General features: G+C 37.4%; 1 protein-coding gene across 1 annotated transcript in view; it reads right to left on the minus strand.

The window, feature by feature from the left end:
- Positions 1–2145: 2145 nt before the first annotated feature.
- Positions 2146–20794, minus strand: part of Cdh11 (cadherin 11) — a 147692-nt gene continuing 129043 nt past the window's right edge. The window contains exons 12-13 of the mRNA XM_076837914.2: positions 5720–5971; positions 2146–3447 (exon numbers count right to left, since the gene is read on the minus strand). Coding sequence (XP_076694029.1) covers positions 2951–3447; positions 5720–5971 — 749 coding nt within the window. The 3' untranslated portion in view covers positions 2146–2950. The remainder of the gene's footprint in view (positions 3448–5719; positions 5972–20794) is intronic.

Raw genomic sequence — 20794 nt, forward strand, 5'->3', positions numbered from 1 at the left:
TGCAAGGAATCCTGGAGATGCAACTTAACTTAGTGCAAGATCTGTTCAGAGTTGACACAGTGGGCATAACCTCCATGCATGCTCCTCAGCACCTTGTCATCTCCTGTTACATCTCTTATCTTATTGGCTCCTCCCCTCAACCTTGCAATGTCAGGGGAGGTAGATGTGCTTAAAGGTAACAGTTGGTTATGAGACAACAGGGTAGATATTTCAGTCAAGGGTTTGGAAAATTGTACCATGCTGATGAAGATAGCAGAATTCAGCCTACATCCTCAGGTAGCTAGTAGGGTCTGCAAAATAAGATGCTGATGAATGAGTGCATCAATGAATGGATGGATGAATGATGAATCTAAACAATGCACATTATTCAAGACAAGAAGAGAACAGCATTCTCTTTTTAGACTCATCAATGCCATAAAGCAGTGATTACATTGTTCTGAGGGAAAGAAGGACCACTTAAACCAAGATTGCTTTGAAGGTTGTAGATTCCAAATGAAAAAGGACTCCACTAGTTGGGAAAGACATTTTATTTTCAAGCTTCTAAGAGGGTTCTACAAACAATAGAATCTTAAAGTAAAAAAATGAAAAAGATTTTTTTAAAAAAGAAAAACAAGTATTTTTAACTACTGAAAAGTAGACAACCTTTAAAAAAAAACTTTGACATAAAAATGTGAAAATGTCATTGTCAACTCTATTTCAAATACATTCCTAGAAGGAAAAAAGAAAAAAAAAGATCATCCATGGTGATGGGGTTACTTGTTACTTACAGCTGTAAACGTGTTTAAGTGCTATCCATATTCCTTTTGAGTTATTTCTTCATTTCAGATTCAATTGGAGATCTGTGCAAATCTAGCAAAATATTCTTTGGATTACAAAAACTATATAAAAAATGAACACAACCTGCAAATATGGAAGCATTGAGAATGTGCAATCCTTCACCGAAATGAAAGATCCTAAAGTGACATTGTCCACAGAATTCATTCCATTGAAGTGGTCAGCCAATTTGATTTAAATGCAAAGTAAAAGGGGAGTGAGCACTTCATAAAAACATTTCTCTTTGTATGCATTTTGACTGAGTTCATAAAGACAGTATATAACAGGATATGAGGAAAGGTTAAAACAAACTTTCATGATAAAGTAAGGGAGGGAAAAGACAATTTAAAAATTGTCTGCAATAAACGAAAATTCATGTCCCCTGGGTTTAGGGAAGAAGAGGGAAAGTACTTGCAGCATGATTTGTGTGGTCCTTCCCCCAAGTATTGCTATGTTTTTGACCTGTGGCCCAACTGTGCAAGTAAAATGTCCTTCATGTAAGTCCCAAGGGGACTTCAGGTGACTGCAGGCTGTACTCACGGATCAAATGGTATCACCCTCAGAATCCAGCATGGTCTCTGCTTTCCTTTTGAGCTTATGGCCCAAAGCATACTCTAAAACAAGGGTTGGAAGTGAATTTGCCCTTTCTTTAGCAAAACTAAAAATGCCACATTCAGCTACATTAAAGTTACAGGAGGAAAAAAATGAGCCATTTCAACTGTCAGAGTCTTACAATAGCCTGGTAAGATTAACATAAAGAAAAATAACACTGGAGTGTGGAGCAAATTTAATTTTTGACTCTTTCCTCCTTCAACTCCCAAATGCTCAGGGTAGGGAATAAAATACATACCTTGAACATTTAGAGTCCTGATAGTTTTCATTCTGCCATGGATTTGTCTCTCACAACCATGAGACCACTGATATACAAGATAAATGCATATTATATAATACATATTGCAAAATCGTAGAATGATCTAGATCTTTAGCATCTTCCTTTCTTAAAAGATGTGTGTGAAGAGAAGCAGGAAGGCTAATGCCAAGAATTGTACAAAAAAAAAGAAATATATATATGTATATATATATATCTATATATATGCTTTACATGATCTTACAGAATTTTGCCCCCCAAAAATCATTTGCAAAACATATTTGATTTTAAATAAACAGTAAAAGCAGCAGACTACAACAGATCATAAATAGGGTTATTAAAAGATCACAATTAAATTAGAAATATAAATGGATCATTAGAAATCCTTAATTTCATTCAATGTTAAGAATCAAACCCAGAATTAAAAAAGAATCTTTTTTTTTATTTCAAAGGTTGCTTCTTATATTGAAGCTCATATTAAAGCAACAGTACAATGTTCATAAAATATAAGTGTGATGCTGTAACATTTTCTTACATGTCAGAATACTGATATTTGTATGTATACTAAAATAAGAACTTTAAAATTGTACAAATAGATACATTAAAAATGACATAGAAATAGGGCGCTTCTCACTGAAACAAGACAGTTATATCTGGCACGTATTAGTTTAAGATGAAAGTAGAAGCAAAAAGATTTACAAGAATCAGCAGTAACAAGATTGATGCTCAAGAGACATAATTGTACATTGTATTGTACATACATCATATGGGTTTAAGCTGGCTGAATATCATATATTTCAAGTTTAAAAATGCACTACATAGAGAGTGTCCATAGTTTAAGGCGAAATTACAGCTCAGAACTGTTGTCCTTTGAAATTTTGTGGAAGCTTCTTTGACAAATTAAAAAAAAAAAAGAAGAAGAAGAAGAAGAAGACTTGGATGTTCATAACACATAAACAATTTCCCTTCATTGTAAGTTCACCGTTAGGCTTCTTCACTTAAATATTTTGTATGCCAAGTGGTTTTTCTCTAGCGAAGTTGATAAACAACCTCAATATTTGCCTTTTTTTGTGTGTGTGGGAAAAGGTACTTCACAGTATTTACCACTTTGATGTCCTTGCAGTTTTATTAAACGTATCCTCTCTGTAAAACTTTGCTTGTTTTAAATGAGCCTTTCCTTGATTTTTTAAAAAAATACCTGTTTACACATCTTCTAGATTCTTGAGAACGCCAGACACAGTTCTTAAGGCCAAATTTGTATTGTTATTGTTAAGAATCGTCATCAAAAGTGTCTTTGGAACCATACAAGTCCGCTAGTTTCTTAAAACGAGGTCCCCAGTTCTGTAGATAGTCATAGTCCAAGTCCGAGTCGGTGGTGGCCGACTCTAAGGAGCTCAGGGACCCGGCCACCGAGCCCCTGCCTTCGTAACCGTAGATTTGGATGGAGTCGTAAGGGGGTGCAGTGGGGTCGTTATCTGCCTCCTGTATTCTCGTGTTGATGAAGTCATCCACGTCCACGCTGTTGGGTGCTGGCCGGAGCCCGGGCCTAGGCATGTACTGGTACTCGGGTTTGATGTCTTTGCGAGGGATAAATCCATTGATACCATCGGGGTTCTGGAGGGTGGCGATGTCGAAGGCTTCAGTGTCTTCCTCCCCGCCCCCTTCATCATCATAGGTGATGATGTTCTCACGGACATCCTCCTCCTCAAAAACAATCAGGGGCTCTTTCTTTTGCCTTCTTAGGGTCACAAACAGCACTACGATGACTACAGGGAAAGAAGAAGAAGGTTAAGTGTGGCGAAGCCCAGTTTCCCCCAGATTCTTTTCCTAGTGTTGGTTTCCCAAGAACCTCAAGTAGGCCTGTGTTTCAGAACTGGAAGCCACAGAGGGAAGGAGAGCTTTGCCAGGAATCCCCAGAAATGTGCAAAACTGACTTCTGCCTGGCTGTCTCTGCAAAGTGCAGCCATGAGAACAGTATACCCAGTGGTTTGGCAGGTTGGCACTTTGGAACTTGGCAAATGGATGCTGCCACTATTTGGCAGCCGTTTGCCTAAATATCAGAAAGATTCTAAATGTGCCTTCTCTTAAAAGGGGTTGAGGGCCACTTTTGTTTTTGTAAAGAAGGGAGTTGCCATTCCCAACTTTAAGAGTGAGGTCATTCAGAGAACTCAGGACCTACCTTCCTATAGGAGGTAAAAACTGGATACTTCCCAGAGCTCTGGGGATCAGCATTAACCTACTTTATTAATATCAAGAAACTATCATGAAGGTGAGAGGAGGGGACAGTTGTGAAGACCCCAGGAGAAAAATCTACTTTGTGAACATAAAAAAAAAATAGTGTTATCTGAAACCCCAGATGAAGCAATCTTATCTCTTTCCTGGGAGAGGTATTCCATTCAGTCTGGACAACTGGGAGGAATGAGCAGAGTCACTCATAAGGAAAACCTGGACACTGTTTTCTCCTGTAACCATTTCCTCTGTCCCTACACTCACCCCCACCAAAGGCTTCTGTAATGTTTTGGGGTTTTTTGGAAGACTCTCCTAAACACTCAGTAAGACTGAGAGGAAAGTTTGTGGCTGAATTTGACAAGGGGACTGAGAGCCCTTTGGGGTCTCTGTGACAGAGGAATAGGGATTGCAATTGCCTTGGACTCCGTGAGGTCCCCAGAGGTCTGTGCCTTTTTTTCTGTAAGCACTTTTGCCCACCCAGACGGTTTTCACTTTCTTTGCTTGACTGACACTTTTTGACCTTTCACCATGAAACATTTTCTGGCATCCCATCCCAGCATTACACAGGGCTATTGGCATGGGCTCCATCCACCCACTGAATCCTGTTTTACTATCATTGAAACAGTTATTACAGATTTACACATCTGTCCATCCCAGTATCAGTTCTTCAGGGATCCCTCTGATGGGAGTACCCCTTTCATCAGCTAGAAACTGCTTCTGTAGCTGCTATATCTATGACATCTTCCAGGAAGATGTGTCTGACTTTCTCAGGTGATGCAGGCACTTTCTACTCTGTGCCCACACTACCTTTGTGTCATGTCCCTATCATAGCACTCATGTAGAGCCTCTATTTAATCTATCCATGAAAACCTTCCTTGATAGACCATGGCCTCCTCCAGCATAGAGTTCTTGCATAATTCTCTTTATGCCTGGGAGCCTAAGATAGGTGGCCTGGTCTCAAGATAATACTCAACTATTATTAAACTGAATTTTCTAGCTATTTTCTACAGAATCAGCCCCACTGATTCATTTAATGGAGAAACAAACATCTTGGGGAAAGCATACGTTTGGTGTCAGATGATCTTGGGTTTGGGGTCTGATTCTGAAACTCACTTAGTTCTGAGAGGTTGGAACAAATCATCTCATGTTCCTGAGGCCCAGCAATGACTGAGGTATCATCTGCTCATTGGAGTTGATACAGAGTGGACCACAGATGGAACACAACTACAGAAGACAGGGGCCCAGCTCAGTTGGCAGTCTGCAGTAAAGCAGCCATAAGCTGAGGAAGCATGTGCACAGATATTGTGAAGAATGATTTCAGCCAGCTGACATACTTTCCTTTCCTAAAGTCCTTCACACACTGTCATTTTTCTCATAATGGCCCTTCCTGTCCCCTTTGTCCCTAACCCTTCTTCCTCCTGTGAGGCAAGACTCTTGCACATATAGCAAGTCACTGTCTAAACCCCTCCTATGCAAAACCCTCTCTGATGTCTCTCCAGCATCCACATCGCTTTTGCTACCCAGTCTTGTGATACGTACCCAGCAAGATGCTCATCACAACTTTTTTTCCACTCTATCAATGTGCTTGTTTAACTTCATGCTCTACTACTATCCCATGAAACTCAGGAGAGCTGGCACCCACCCCCCTCCAATTTTTTTTTTATTTTTATTTTTTATTTCGCTTGAGCTGTGTCCGCAGTACATAGCATGGACATGGTAATCAGTCAGGACTTGAGAAACCCAAGTTTCAAGGATGTGTTTTCAAGGATGTGGATCTGACTGTGGCAGCCAACCAGGGAAATCCCTTACCCAGGAGAATAACAATGCAGGCAAGGATGGCGATGAGTGCCCCTGTGCTCAGGCCGGCATTCAGGATGTAGGCTTCGGCATTGCAGGAGAGCAGCGCCCCGTTCACGTCGCACCCACAGACTTTGATGGTGAGGGTGTTGGTGCTGCTCATGGGTGGGATCCCCCCATCACTGATCACTATGGGCAGGAGGTATAGATCCTGCTTCTGCCGACTGAAGCCTCCACGCCGGGCATATACTCCTGCAGTGTTATCTGTCGGAAGAGGGGAGACAAGGTGTGCTTTCTTATCAAGACCATTCCAATCACCGTTGCATTCAGCTTGCAAAATTGGAAAGCACTCTTGTCATCACAAAGGTTAACAACCAGAATACTCCCACTTGTTCTTTAATCTAAGCATCTACAGAGGTGGCTGTCATTTGGCACGGTAGGAACACAGATGAATCTCTCTGTATTTCGGAAAGAAATTCAGAAGTTGGCTCTTTTGGATTTGGTCTATACCAAACTCCTTCATTGGCAAGAAAAGCGCACCTTTTGGGGTTGGGTGTTGTCCCCGTTTATCAGACACAACACAAAAGCTTGAGGTTCAACTACATATTTCCTGTTAGCATAGCTGGTAGTTAAACATTTAAGTGAGTGTGAAAGCTAACAAACAAAAAAAGCTTCTTTCTCATGCTTACTTTTTTTTTTTACTTCATATAAAACAGTTTGTCAATTTGTGTGTGTGTGTTTTAAAGAAATTCTAACTCTACCCTCAAACCTTCCCCAAATTGTAGACCCACTCATAAGTCCCAAAGGATAACCTCTTTATAAAAGAGGAAATATTTTATAAACCTTAAGGCAGATTCAGAGCTTCTTTGAAATGCAAACATAATCAGCCACCTGTTTAACAGCTCCACCCTCTCTGCTTAAAAAAGATTGTTTTCTCTGTGATCCACATAACACGGCCCACCATTACAAGTGGACCATAGACTACTTCCTTTGTCCAGACTTCACCTTGTCTTCCAGGTTCACGGCCTGCTAGTTCAGACCCACCCAGAGAACTCACTTCTGGCTTCACAGAATGCTTTTCCATGTGCCTGGTCTTTTCAACCATTGCTCTCTTGCCCCTCAAAACTGTTCATTTTATCATGAGGGCTGACCTTCTCAGGACTCAAAAGGTCCTCCTAGGCCTCTCCATCTCCTTTGGGTCTCACCACATCGTATGTCCCCACAGAAGTAGGTACCCTACTCTTCCACCATGATTTGTTGACATGACCACTTTGACTTCAATGAGACTATGAACGTCTAGAGAACAGTGGATTTTTATCTGATTCATCTCAGGCTCTCCAGTGACAGAAACACAGCAGACAATAAATATTTGTTGAACAAATGTGTTCTGGGAAGAATTTCACCCAAATTCCAGATGTTGGCTTTCATAAATTGCTCAATCTTTTATAACCTATGATCCCAAAGCACTTCTTCATATTTTTTTTCTACCAACCAAAAATATTTTTCCATAATAGGTTTTCTGGAGGGAAAGCACTGGTATTATAAAATAGTGGAAATTTTTAATGCACTTTACCAAATTATACACAAACACGCACGCACACACACACACACACACACACACACACACACATCTCTAATGTGGCCTGCCTGTTATAGCAACATGAATTCTATGACCAACATCCTGGCCCAAAAGATGGAAGGACTTAAATAGGTTGACAGTACTATAGATTTGCTATGATTTAAAGCCTCTTAAAATTAAATTAAAGTCAGGTGTGGTGGCACATGCTTGTATTTCCAGTGGCTCTGGAGGCTGAAGTAAGAGAATCATGAATTCAAAGCCAACTTCAGCAACAGTGAAGTTCTAAGCAACTCAGTAAGAACCTGTCTCTAAATAAAATTCAGAAATAGGGCTGGGGATGCGGATCAGTGGTTAAGTACTCCTGAGTTCAATTCCCTGTCCCCCCCCGTCAAAAAAAAAAAAAAAAAAAAGAAAGAAAGAAAATTAAATTGATATATGTTAGGTTAAAGAAAATGCAATTCATACTGTGTGAGATCATATATGGTGGATTCACTCTTCTATAAGGTAAACAGACCTTCCGAATATTGCAGAAAATGTGCCTGCATTCTCTGGCTTGATTCTCAACCCTTGATAGATTCTCAACCCTTCACTGCCAACACTGCAATCAAAACAAGGCAGAAGAGCCCTCCCACCTTTCTGTATTTTCTAAATTTTGCATAATTGGCATATTTTGCCTTTGCTGTTCTCAGTGGAAAAAAATTACATGTACTGTGGAAAATTGTGAACAAAAGAGAAAATTAACCAAGTAATCTTTAGTCATTTGACTGTTCTTTCCCTGTCCTAGGCTATACCAATGACCCCTCACTTAGCCACTAAATTTAAACACCTATAATACAATATTTCAAAATTTTATTGTCTTATATTACATTGTTTTGTGCTCAAACAAGACTTTCAAAAAATAAAAGTTCTAATATTTTCCTCATTTTAATGACCTGAAATGTCCTAATACCATCATGAATAAAAACAAACATTAAATTTTTAAGAAGAAAAAGAAATTAATTAAATTGCTCGGTCAAATATAACTCTGATATGGATGATGTCCCCAGTATATCATTTACTTGGATTTCTACTGGGTCCTACTCTGTTACCCTTGGTGTTATGGTTGAAGGGAAAGTAGGTAGGGTGTTTTTGTTTTTATCAATTTGTGGAAGCCATAATTTAAAACCTATTCTTCAACGAGCCATCCCTGCAATATGCACCCTAGATCCCAGCAGGCGGGCTTGCACATGAAAGTAATTGAAACTCAAACACTAATGGAAAACATAGATCTGAGAACACCACCAGCATGTGAATTCAAGATGTTTCATGTTTAGAACAGCTGAGTCCTCTCAGACACACTGAAACTACCACACAAAAGCTTATCAAAGTACCCAGGGAACTGAACCATCTACAGTCTATGAAGGAAAGTTCAGTAGAAACTCAAAAAACTTTGGGGAAAAAAAAAAAACCCATATCTTCTAGTAAAACATATTTTACATATAGATTTTAAGATCAATTCAGGAGATGGGAAAGAAATGCTCAGAAAGTCTCCTGTAGACATACTCATTACGTGCTTTAGGATGAGTCATTTGTTTTCCCATCCAGAACCTCACTTGCTTATCTTTAAAATAAGAAGGCCAATTCATATCAAGCATGTCTCCTAGTGTGGTTACTGGAACTAGATAATGTGATAAGAGCCAGTGATGTTCCTCTGAACTGTGTTTCCAGAGGGCTCAGGGAATACTTCAGTCAGAAAACTGAAAACCTAGTATTGAGATCCTTTAGCCCTGGGGACCTAGTAAAGTGTGTACAATAGGTAAGAGACTTATCGACCAATCTAGCTTGACATTTAAGTGGTCTGGGTGCATACCCTGTTTTCCCCTGTTGCCTTGTGGCCTAGGATCCTATTTTTTTGTGGTCCACTCTGAATACTGATCAAAAATATCCACTATAGTCAACAACAATTGAAAATCACATTCAGGCACACAAGTGGAAAAAAAATAAATTAACAATAATAACAAAACAATCCTTCTGGAAACCACTTTTGTAACTTAAGTTTGACCATGGATTCTCTCTCATGTAAATTATTGTAAGTAGCCAGCCACTTCCTATTTTTGACAGGGTTCTGCTACTGTGGGACAGCCTCATGGCGGAGGTTTATGGGTGACCCAAGGGTAAAAAGAGGTGCTGTGAGGACACATTAACAGAAAATTGTCAGAGTGGCTCCTTGGTTAATATGATGAGCCAGGAAAAGACTGATATCTTGTCAATTAAAAAATTTCCATGAAGAGATTTCTCAGATCTTTCTCCTATCTCTATAAAACCTCTAATGAGCAAAACACTTAGTCTGGGGGAGGAGGTCATACAGAGCTGGGTGTGCATCTTGAATCTTCTACATATTAATTGCCTGCCTTTAGACATAGTAACATCCTGAGTTTCTGTATTCTCATCTGTGCAACTAATAATTTTTAGGATTAAATTTGTTACCATTCATAAATGCACTTAGCACTTGTGAATGTGCCAGCCTGTTGGAGATGCTCAGGAAATATTAATTCTTTTCTGGAAGCTCTTTTCTTTGAGCAGTAGACTAATGAGGAAGAGAAACTTATTGGCAAGGAGAGGAAAGTGAATTCTTGGAAATGTCATCCCAGCTTTGAATGCGATTGCCTACACAGAAGGGCTCATCATCCAGAGGTAAGAAAATAGTTCACACTCTTCAGTCTTTGGCAATACGTTGCCCATGCTAAGAAAGTTCTTTTCAAGCACCTCCATTTTTCATCTTGATACCCAGTGTTCTCATTCTTGGACACAGATGTGTAACCTCTTCCATTTCTTCCCCACTTGGATACAAACTTGCAAATGGTGCCATTAATTACTGGAATATGTCATGCACAAATTGTGGTGTTCCTATTCATGGAAAAATAAATTCAGGTTTAAAAATCTTTATATCTAAAACCTGGACTCCTAATCATGTGTTGTTTTTACCTGTACACTTTCTCATTATGCTGACAAAATGCAAAGGTTCTGATAATGATGGTCTCCATGGCACCAGTTTGGGAATGCAAATATGAGGGTTATGATGATGATGTGACCCAATGGAGGGACATAAAATTTGACACTAAAAGAGAAAATTATGATGGAGAAACAGACCTTAATAGGTGGAAGCCATTGGGTGTCAATCTTGCAATAGCCAAAGAAAGAAATTAGGAGCATAGGAAAATAGGCAATATAACAACATAGTTCCTGTATGTTAACAACTGAAAGGGAGGAAGCAATGCAGCAAAGGACCAGAACATTCTGCCTTCACCATGAAGAAGAGGCTCCTGGGGAGACTAAAGCCCTTAAGCTCTTAGGACAGTCTTTCCTGCTACCCCTTGCCCCTTGTCCCCCTCCCTTCTGAAGGTAAAGACACCTCCCCTTTGCTTGACCTCATCAGCGATCTTTTAGCCTATGAATCAAGGTCATGAGTGCCATGAGGCTGAGCCATGTTTCTAGGCTATTAAATTAGGAGAATCTAGGTCAAGTCTTGGTCCCAGAGAAGTATTCTGTTTATTTTTGACCCAGATCCACCTGCTGTATCACTTCAGTACAAACCTAAGAGACAAAATTGATCTGCCTACTGAAATAAATAAATAGATAGATAGATAGATAGATAGATAAATAAAATTCCCTGTGCTTGAAGACAGGTATCCCAGTCATGGGCAGAATAATGAATATGCAATGACTTTCCTCTGGGCCCACTCCACTTTCCCTAGGAATGTGACAACAGCTCTATCAAGACAATGAAAATAAAAGCATATATAAGCATACATGTGAAATATATATATATATATATATATGTATATATATATATATATATATATATATATATATATATATACACACACACACATATATGCAGTCCCAAAAGTCTTCATGAATTCTTAAATAATTTCAGAATACATGGTACACCATTACAAAGGGCATAATTTGAAAGAATCATTTAGATTTATTTTATATTGATTGAAATAAGTGAATCTTAATTTTTTTTTTACTTTAGATCAGTGTTTGCCATCTTAGATCAGAAATGACAAAAATTTCAAATAGTTTTAAAGTGTGTAGCATGAATACGTACATTGTCACTATTGCTCATAGAATAACTTACAAGCTTGTGTGCACATCCTTGTTCTCTTGCCTTTCTGAATGCCCTGGGGATGTCTCCCAACGTGCAGTAACTGTACATACTGAACATTTCACAGCTCCCAGTGATGGTTTCATGGTCTGTCTTCTCCACCAGGCAGTACATTCTTTAAGTGCAGGGAGCTCCTCTCACTCATCTGTTCACTGATCTCTGTGCATTTAGTGGTGTTGTGTGTGTTGGCAGGATGAATGGCTGAACGCTATTCTTTTCAATACATCTCAGATCAATCTGGCTTTTCCTACAGCCACATTGTACTGATTCATTATCTTGCAGTCAATTTTCAGTCTCTATATTTTCTCATTCCTCACTTTGGGACCCAACGTGATGAATGCTGCCTATATCGTAAGACTATTGCTCCTGATAAATATCCTCATATTTCTATCTTATTATTCTTTTCTTATTATTTAGATTGAGTTAGATTCAACTACACAACATTTATTGAGCTTCTAATATGGACAAACACTCTTCATTGTTCCTTTCATACTAACCCCAAATATTTTTAATATTATTAAACTTCATTGTTCTTTTCATACTAACCCAAATATTTTTAATATTATTAATTTAATAAATATTCTTAACCCCAAATATTTTTCAAATTATGTGCAGAAAATGTAACTATACTTATTGTGTAGAAAAGAAAACTGAGAGGCAAAGAAGAAGCAATTCAGACAAAAACATGGAAAATACAAACAAAATTGGATTTAAACTTTTGTAGATTTAACAATACTTTACTTGCATGTGGCTGATGTCAGAATATTGATATTATTGAATGTCAATTAAGCTAGTGCCTTTTAATCAAGTTTCCCCAACATGGCTGGTTAATTAGGTGAATTTCATCATAGCCTATAGCTAGACAAAGAGAGACTCCATTTCTAGATAAAAGACCAGCTCTTAGAAATCTAATAATTTTGTGGTGGAGAAATCCACAAAGAATCAATATACTCATTTATGTTCCTACAACATTTCTAAAAACATACATACACACGCTTTAGAAATAAACTGATATGCAAAAGGCAAAAATAAATCTGTTATTTTCCCAATAGTATGAAATGAAGAAAATGCTATCATGAAGTGAAATCGATAAGAGCTGAGCCTTAAAACACTAATGAAAAGTATTATTTGATCTGAAACTCTGATGAATAAAATGTCTGCCAGCTGAATCAAGAAGTTACAGAGTACGGAGGGAGAAGGTGATTACGTCGTGGGATCTGTGAAATAAGAAGTAGACATCTCTATACTAAGTACAAAAAAGAATACACAGTAGGCAGAACTGCTCATGTGTATGAGTGAAATTCAAGCATGTGTGTATGACACAGAATCGTGTATTGTTTTTTAGCATTGATCATGTTTTCATTGCAAGAAAGTTAATAAAAGTTAGCAAAGTTAAGCACTAAGGGGAACTTGGAAAGAACAATACATCTGATCTACCAAGAAGACCTATTTATTCCTTTGTTAAGATGAGGAGAGGGTAGACACAGATAAACCATGTTTTGTGTAGAAACACTGCAGTCATAGATTTCATGCATGAAAGAAACATAATTATTTACAGAAGTGAAAATGGCAGGACATTAAAAGACATCTGCCATTTTGATCTGCCAGCAGCACAACTTCCATATTGGAGCAATTAAGGGGGAAAAATATATTCCACAAAAATCTGCTTAGCTATCTTTAAACTATAAAAGTGAAAAAAAATCAGAACTATATTTGGTGCTGCTCATAAAAGAGAAATGTCCTTAGTTTAGGGAAAAAAGAAAAGAAAATAATTATTCAAGGAAAATCCAACTTGATGATATTACTCAGCCAACCCTATTTTTCATGCAAACATTTTTGGGTTTTTTGGTTGTTGTTTGTTTTTGTTTTTTAAACAATGCAAAATTAACTATCAGAGCTTATTTGATTCTGCATATTTATCCATCTTGGATAGCATTATACTTGCAGATTAAACAAATTTAAAGATCATGTCTTCTTGGTTCCAAGCCTCAGGTGTTCAATTTAACTTTGTGTAAAAATATGTGAATGAATGAATGGAATAGTTGAGTAATGGGGCATGGGTAGCTTTAGAATATTTTAGTATCAAACAACACGTTCTCTTTCTTTAGATTGAAGCTTCTCTCATAATACAATCATTTTTCCATAATAAGTAATCCCTGAAATTTCTGAAGACTATACACAAACATTACAAAGTGTTATCCGCTCTTTCACTTTTTAGTTCACATTTTGTTACCCCACTTTTTTTAAGTGTTGGAATACTACCCTCATGAAGCTTATATTCTGTGATAGACAAGAAAATGCATGATTAGAATATAGAGTGATCAGAAAAATAATAGAAGTCCATGCAGTGTTCTCAGAGCACAGAGGAGGAAGCATCCACAGTGACCGTAGCTGCCAGGCAAGGCTTCAAGAGACAACTACATCTATCATGAGGCTTAAAAAAGGAGGAATGTGTCGGGCAGGGAGGATACATTTCAGGTAGAGCAAGGACATGATTTGAAGTTTCTGCGGGTTAAGGTTTAAGACAGCAAGAGAAGGAGATGATGGAGCAAAGCACACAGTGCAAAGTGCACATGATCATAGAATATGTTCCTCCCTGAGCGATGAAGTTTCAGCTAAGTCCATGAGAAGAAGAAAGAAAGAGAAGAAGTTTAAAAAGAGACATTATCCGGTATGTTTATAGTGAGTGGGGAAAGGCTGGAGTCAGACAGATGTATCTGGAGACCACTCTTTAGTCATAGCGCTGATGTGTATAATTCTTTCATAGGTACTTGCTATTGTTTAGATATGGAAAGTCCCCCACAGGTCCATGTGATAAAAGAGTTTGGTCCTCAGACTGGCAATATTGGAAGTTGTGGAACATTTAAGATGGGAGGCCTAGTAGGAAGAAGCTAAGTCCATGAGGGTGTGTCCTCAAGGGGAATGGTGAGATGTTGGTTTCTTCTCTCTTTTTGCTGGTCACCTCCAGTTTTGTTTCAGCAGGTGATCCCCACCATGATGTACTGCCTCGCCACAGGCTCAGTTGCCTCCAAAATGGTGAGTCAGAACAAGATTTTCCTTTTATTAAGTTTATTATCTCAGTCATTTTATTACAGCAATGTGATGCACACTAACACTACTATCAAACTCAGTTAAGCTTTCACAATATACCTCACTTTGCTGGATAGGCTTTTGGAAACTCCCTGACTTGAGGGAATCTCTTATTCACTGCTAGAGCCCTACTCTTATGATATTTCCTGGCACACAGAACATGAGAATAGCTCATCTTTCTATGATGATAAGATGATGAAAGGAGAGGATAAAGAGATTAGAAATATATATATATATATATATATATATATATATATATATATATATATATTGGTACTTGGAATTGAACTTAGGGAAGTTTTGCCACTGAGTTACATCTGCAGCCTTATTTATTTAGTTAGTTATTTTCTTTTTTATTTTAGGACAGGTTCTCATGGCGTTTCTTAGGGCCTTGCTAAGTTCCTGAAGCTTGCCTCAAGCTTGCGATCCTCCTGCCTCAGCCTCCATAGCCTCTGGGATTATAAACTTGCGACATCATGCCTAGTGGACATTGCTTTGTTTTGTTTTAAATAAATAAAAGCCACACTGATCCTCAATGTGAAAGAAACATTAGTGGTGGAAGTCAAATAAAACAGGAAAGGTATTTCAGAAGCAAGAATGCTTCTCTTTCCACTCACTGGCTTGTTCCTGTGGTTGTTACAATAAGAAATCATTACCATCTTCTAAAATTTTCCTCCTCTACTACTCAAATGACAAAATAATGTTTTGTTGTTGTTGTTTCTTTGTTTTTTTGAGACACAATCTCACTCCATTACCCAGGTTGATCTCAAACTCCTTGAATCAGATGGTCCTCCAGCCGCAGCTTCCTGACTAGTTGGGAATAGAGGAGCCTGCCATCCTGCCTAGCTCAAAAACAACAATGTTCTGTTAACCAAGTACTCCTGGGATCCCACAAACCTGCAACTTTAGCCAGGTTGGCCTGTTGCCTAATATATAGCGCTGGGTTCTGGAATCCCAAGACGTACTCCAATTGTGCACTTAGCATTTGGTATCTCAGTGCCTTTATCTATCAAAATAGAAGCTCAGTTCACAAATTAGGAGTGGTGATAACTGACAATTTTATAATAAAACAGTTTTGGGATTAATTATGTGTAAAATATTCAGTTATTACTATGAAAATTGTTCTTCTTTTAGAGATGAAGAGCAGAGCTCTTAATTGCTAGGCCTTACTCTTTCCTCTATATTTTATCAAATAATCACTGTTTGCAACAGGGGCTTTGGAAATCAAAGTTGTGAGTTTCAGCATTAGAATATTTCAATTTAATTACTTTATCCAATCATGGATATGCTTATGTATGAGTGAAGTGAATGAGAGCAATGAGACAGGCTTTTGGAGGAAGGAATTAGGTTCATTTTATTGTTATAAGATATTCAGACTACTCCCAAAACAGTGTAATGTAATTTGAAAGTGGACACATAATAAATTGTAAGTGTATATTTCAAACTTTAGGACAAACACTACTGTAAAAGGAAAAAAGAAAGGGTGAGAGGGAAGGAAGGAAGGAAGGAGGGATAAAGAACTGATATGCTAAGAAAGGGGTGAAATGGAATCATAAAACAATCAACTGCAACCTCAAAATCCATAAAAAGAATAAAAAGTATAACTAAAGATTTCATGTCTTTGACAGCATCCAAAATATGACTAGCTATAAATGGAATACGAAATGCATAGAACAAAAATGAAGAAAGTAACAAAGTATTCCTGATGGTAATAATAATAAAAAAAAAAAAGAATTGATTCCATGAAAAGGCAGACCAGGTTTCTGGATGGAATGAATATTTTTAAACTTTTAGTTCTCCTTAAATTGATCCATAAATTTAGGGCATATGCAATAAAATTCACAAACACACTAATCAAGCACCTAAAATGTAGTTTTAATTTTTATCTGGAGGAACAGAGAAACCAAAATTTATAAAATAGTAATAAAATGGCAATAATGTAGAGAAAGCATCTGTCAGGTTTAAATATATATATATGTATGAAACCATTAAAGAAAAATATGATCCCAGCACTAGAGTAAATAGACAGAATGGGAAGATGAGAAAGTCAAAGAGAATTCTCATCATACATAATGTTGAAGACATAAAGATAGTGTTACATAGAACTTGGAAATGGCCAGTTATTTCATTAGTGGTATTTAGGAAGTAATTGACAAATGGGACACTGTATATTTTACATGAAAATTTTGAAATGAAAATTTTGAAAACTATATAAAGGAGATGAAAAGTTAAATGATAACAGTTTGGGTAAGAGAAGCCTTGCTAATATCAAGCAGAGAAAACCTGTTACAAAAAGTATAGTGTCTATACTTAAGAATACAATATCATCAGAAGTGAAATAACACTGAAGCATTGCAGAAATGATGCAATAGATTAGATAGCTAAAAGATTAATAGTAATTAAATATGAAGACTTAAAAATTATATATATATATATATATATATATATATATATATATATATATATATAATTTAAGAACATGGGCAAGGGATAGGAATAATGCGCTAATAAGAGTAAAACAAGAAATGACCAATACTTATTAAAATCCTGCTTTTCTATTGATAAAAAGTGGAAGACAAAGTGTTATTATATTTAAATTATCAATTTGTCAATGATTAAAAATAATCACAATGTGTAGAATTCGTTCGTATATGAGAAAATAGGGCCTAACCTAATTTTCTAATGGTACTATAAATTGGCATAGTTTTTCTGATAATGCAGTCTGTCCACTATCTATCAAAAGCATTTGATCTAGCAATTTGACTCTAGAATGTATCCTAAAGGAATGATTAGATATCTGGCAAAGCTGTATGAAAACCATGTACTTACAATCCTCAGCTGACATCATAATAGTGGAAGTTAGGAAGATAATTTGAAAGCATTGACATTAATCTATTGATGTAGAAAAAAAATGTATATCACATTCTTAATGGAAAAAAATGGAAATGCATTCTATAATTGCATTTCTTATAAAAGAAATCTGTGAAAGAGAAAGTCTGACGGGTATATAAAATAGCAGTGATTATTTCTGAGTAATATATTATGAACTTATTATTTCTTCATCTTATTTCTGCTTGTTTGTGCTTTCTAAGTTTCCTGCAATATGTGTTAATTGTGTGATAGAAAAAAATTATAAATCTCTTTGCAAATATATTTTACTATAATTATTGTAGCTATGATTAATATGGAAATTGAAAGAGTTGGCCCTTTTCTGTTCACACTTTCCCTGGAATCCTATACTGATGAATTGAACTGCAGAAATTTCCGATTTGATGATTGTTATCACTTGATTATGCAATAAACAAAGGATGCTGAAAAATAATGAAGTAGGAAAGGCATGTGCTTTATATTCATTTATATCATTTTAAGTGCACCAGTCAGACCCCTCCAAACACTCAAACTTAGTTTTTTATTTATTGGCTGCGTGACCTCAGGCAAGTCACTGATCCTTCTGATGCCTCATTTGAAATTCAGATTAAAAATATACAGCATGGACACCTTATGGGGCTGTTTGAAGAACCAGGTGAAATGAAACCTCTGAAAAAATTGTATAAGCCACTGAAGAGCTGGACAGATAAGATGAATTATTTTCTGTATTCTTCTCCCTTGTCCTTTTCTTATCCATTACACATTTCTTGTGTTTTGCTTTTTTTTTTTTTTTTTTTTTTGAAATGTCGTAAGTCTGATATCTTCAAAGGAAATGCATCTCAAAACCTGAGTGGACTAGCTCTTCATCTGCCCAAACAGCATCGCTCCTGATATTAATAGCCCAAGATGGACTTAAATGTTGCAGTCATCCAGCACTCTATGGTTTTGCTGTCTACCGAGTGGGCTTTGAAGCTCAGACTGTAGAATGGGGTAAGATAAAATGGGAGAAAAAGCTTCTGTGTATCAAGATGGCTTTTCTGCTTCTATTTCTAAAGATGCGGAATGCTTATGTTGAGTTTAGGCACACACAATAGGGATTATTTAAATGGCATAGTGGAAGTAAACAGTCAAGGAGAAAGTAACTTGATGCTTTTACTCAGCATGATAAAAACCATTATCTCATGTTTTCTATGGAAAACAGTCTCAGCCTAGAAATTTGGTAACTCAGTAGGCTATTAATAGGATGTGGAATGTGATTACTCCTTTTGGATTACTTCAATGTGTAATTACTTTTAGGAGCTAGTAGCAAGAAACTCTATTAAATGATAATTATAGGACTGTATTTGCTTTAAGGTTCTGTAATAGCTCTAAACATGGGACTTTTCATTAACTGTTTGCCATAGTTAATAAAGTAATTTTTCTTAAAAAGTAGCAATTTCCTGTAAAAATGGTAGCTCAATATAGGATTAGTTCTTACAGGAGAGGGCGAGGGAGATGGATTGTGCCTTTGGTTGACCCATCCCCAGGAATATGATCTTAAAAATATAAATGATACCCATAGAGTACTGTGACAAAGCAAAATACCTATAGCTCCTTAGAGAACAGTGCCTTCGTATAATGTTTACTGAGGTTAACAGTTACTAAACATGATTGCACATAGAAAAGGGAAAAAAATACAATAAATAAAAGACAGGGCAGGTGATGCAGGTGAACTAACTGGGTAAAGCTTAGAAAAGCCCACTCATTGCAGGAGATGTCCCCTGATAAACAGAAATATTGCTGGGAACAGAGTCAGGAATTAGACCTCAATTGTAAGCTGGGGATTATATCAATACACAGATAAAAATTTGACCGCAAATATTTGAGAAAGCAGATAATAAGAGTTGGGGGCATAAAAAGCGAATGTGCTCAACAGGGTTTTCTGGACAACTGAGTAAATCCCCTCACTTCTGATAAAACTGAATATGTTATGAAATATAGTGGTCTAAATATTTCTTCATCAGAAAACTGACATAAGCTGAAGCTGTAGCAATAGAGCACTCTGCCAACTCAGGTGCAAATGGGAACTAATTTGGAAAGACAGAAAATTCTGAGTGGAGGCAGGGGTTCATGAACACATAGACAGATGCCTGCGTATCTTAGAGAGTCTTATGGAAGCTTGATTTATGCCACTTGTCCAATTCAGATCACTACAGATGTATTAAATGCTCCCTACGTGCCAGAGTCTCCCTGTTTTGGAGAAGTTTATCATTGCAAAAGAAAATTCCTATATTACATACATGCACCACCCAAAGCATGTATTCTCCTCATTGAGAACCACCCTTCCACCTCAGGGCTCTGGAATTCTCTCTTGTAAGGGTTCACCTTCACATTAACCAAAGCCTAAAAGAAAAATCCTACCTAAAGTACAAAATTAAAGAACGCCTAGTCATATTTCCATTTTGAAATGATGGGAATCATTTCTAAAGTGAATTACAGCCTGTTCTGTAAGGATTCTTTAAAGCACCTGTCTCTCCCTATAACTTCCTTCACACCTTGGGTCTCAAGAGCAAGTGCAATGTAGTGAGCAAGGCACTGGAGAGAAGAGTCGCTGTCATAGCACCTGGGACGTTTTGCCTCACAGTCTCATTTGCTATCTGCTTGATTTATAAGGCCTATAATTAAATGCTCAAATCAGTTCGAGAAATAATAAAGTATGTCAAATCATATTCTCTCAAAATCCAAGTAGCACCGGGAACATTTCTCTACATTAATCACCAGCACAGTAAGGTTAGGGCTGTAGCATCCAGCCTCTGAGTGTCTGGGTTTAAGACTCAGCTGTCTTCTATTTGGCTGATGGATTTGGGACAAAGTACTATTGTGGTTTACACATGGTTTCCTCATGCGTAACCTGGGAATGGTGATAATAATGCTTGACTATGGAATTAAGAAAAAGAAGTGAGCAGAACACAGGAAGGGATGTGGCATGGGGCTTAGAACCCAGCTCCTGGAACTCTGGCACTGATGATGGCAATGACAGTAATGAGGAAGGTAATCCCTACCTATTCTATGGCTTTGGGTACCTAGATGCCTGTTCTTAGTCACTGGGAAAGCAATCGACCTCTCACCTTAGACATGGCTAGCTCAGGGCTGATGAGAACGGGACTGTCTTTTGTTCCCAAGCAAAGTGCTGGCCTGTGTCTCCCTGTTTTCACACATCTGCCTTCTCGTGGGTTTATATGGACAGTTTTTTACCAAGAAGAAATGCTCAGAGCAAAACAGGGTGGCTGAGTCAAGAAGCTTATTCTTTGTTCCTGGCTCTGCCACCAACCTTGTCTAAGGACTGCATCATTCTGGACCAATACAAAAATAAAACATAAAATTAAAAACTTAAAATAAAAAGTCTACTTCTAATAATCCG

This window comes from Callospermophilus lateralis, chromosome 18, assembly GCF_048772815.1.
Source record: "Callospermophilus lateralis isolate mCalLat2 chromosome 18, mCalLat2.hap1, whole genome shotgun sequence".
Taxonomy (NCBI): domain Eukaryota; kingdom Metazoa; phylum Chordata; class Mammalia; order Rodentia; family Sciuridae; genus Callospermophilus; species Callospermophilus lateralis.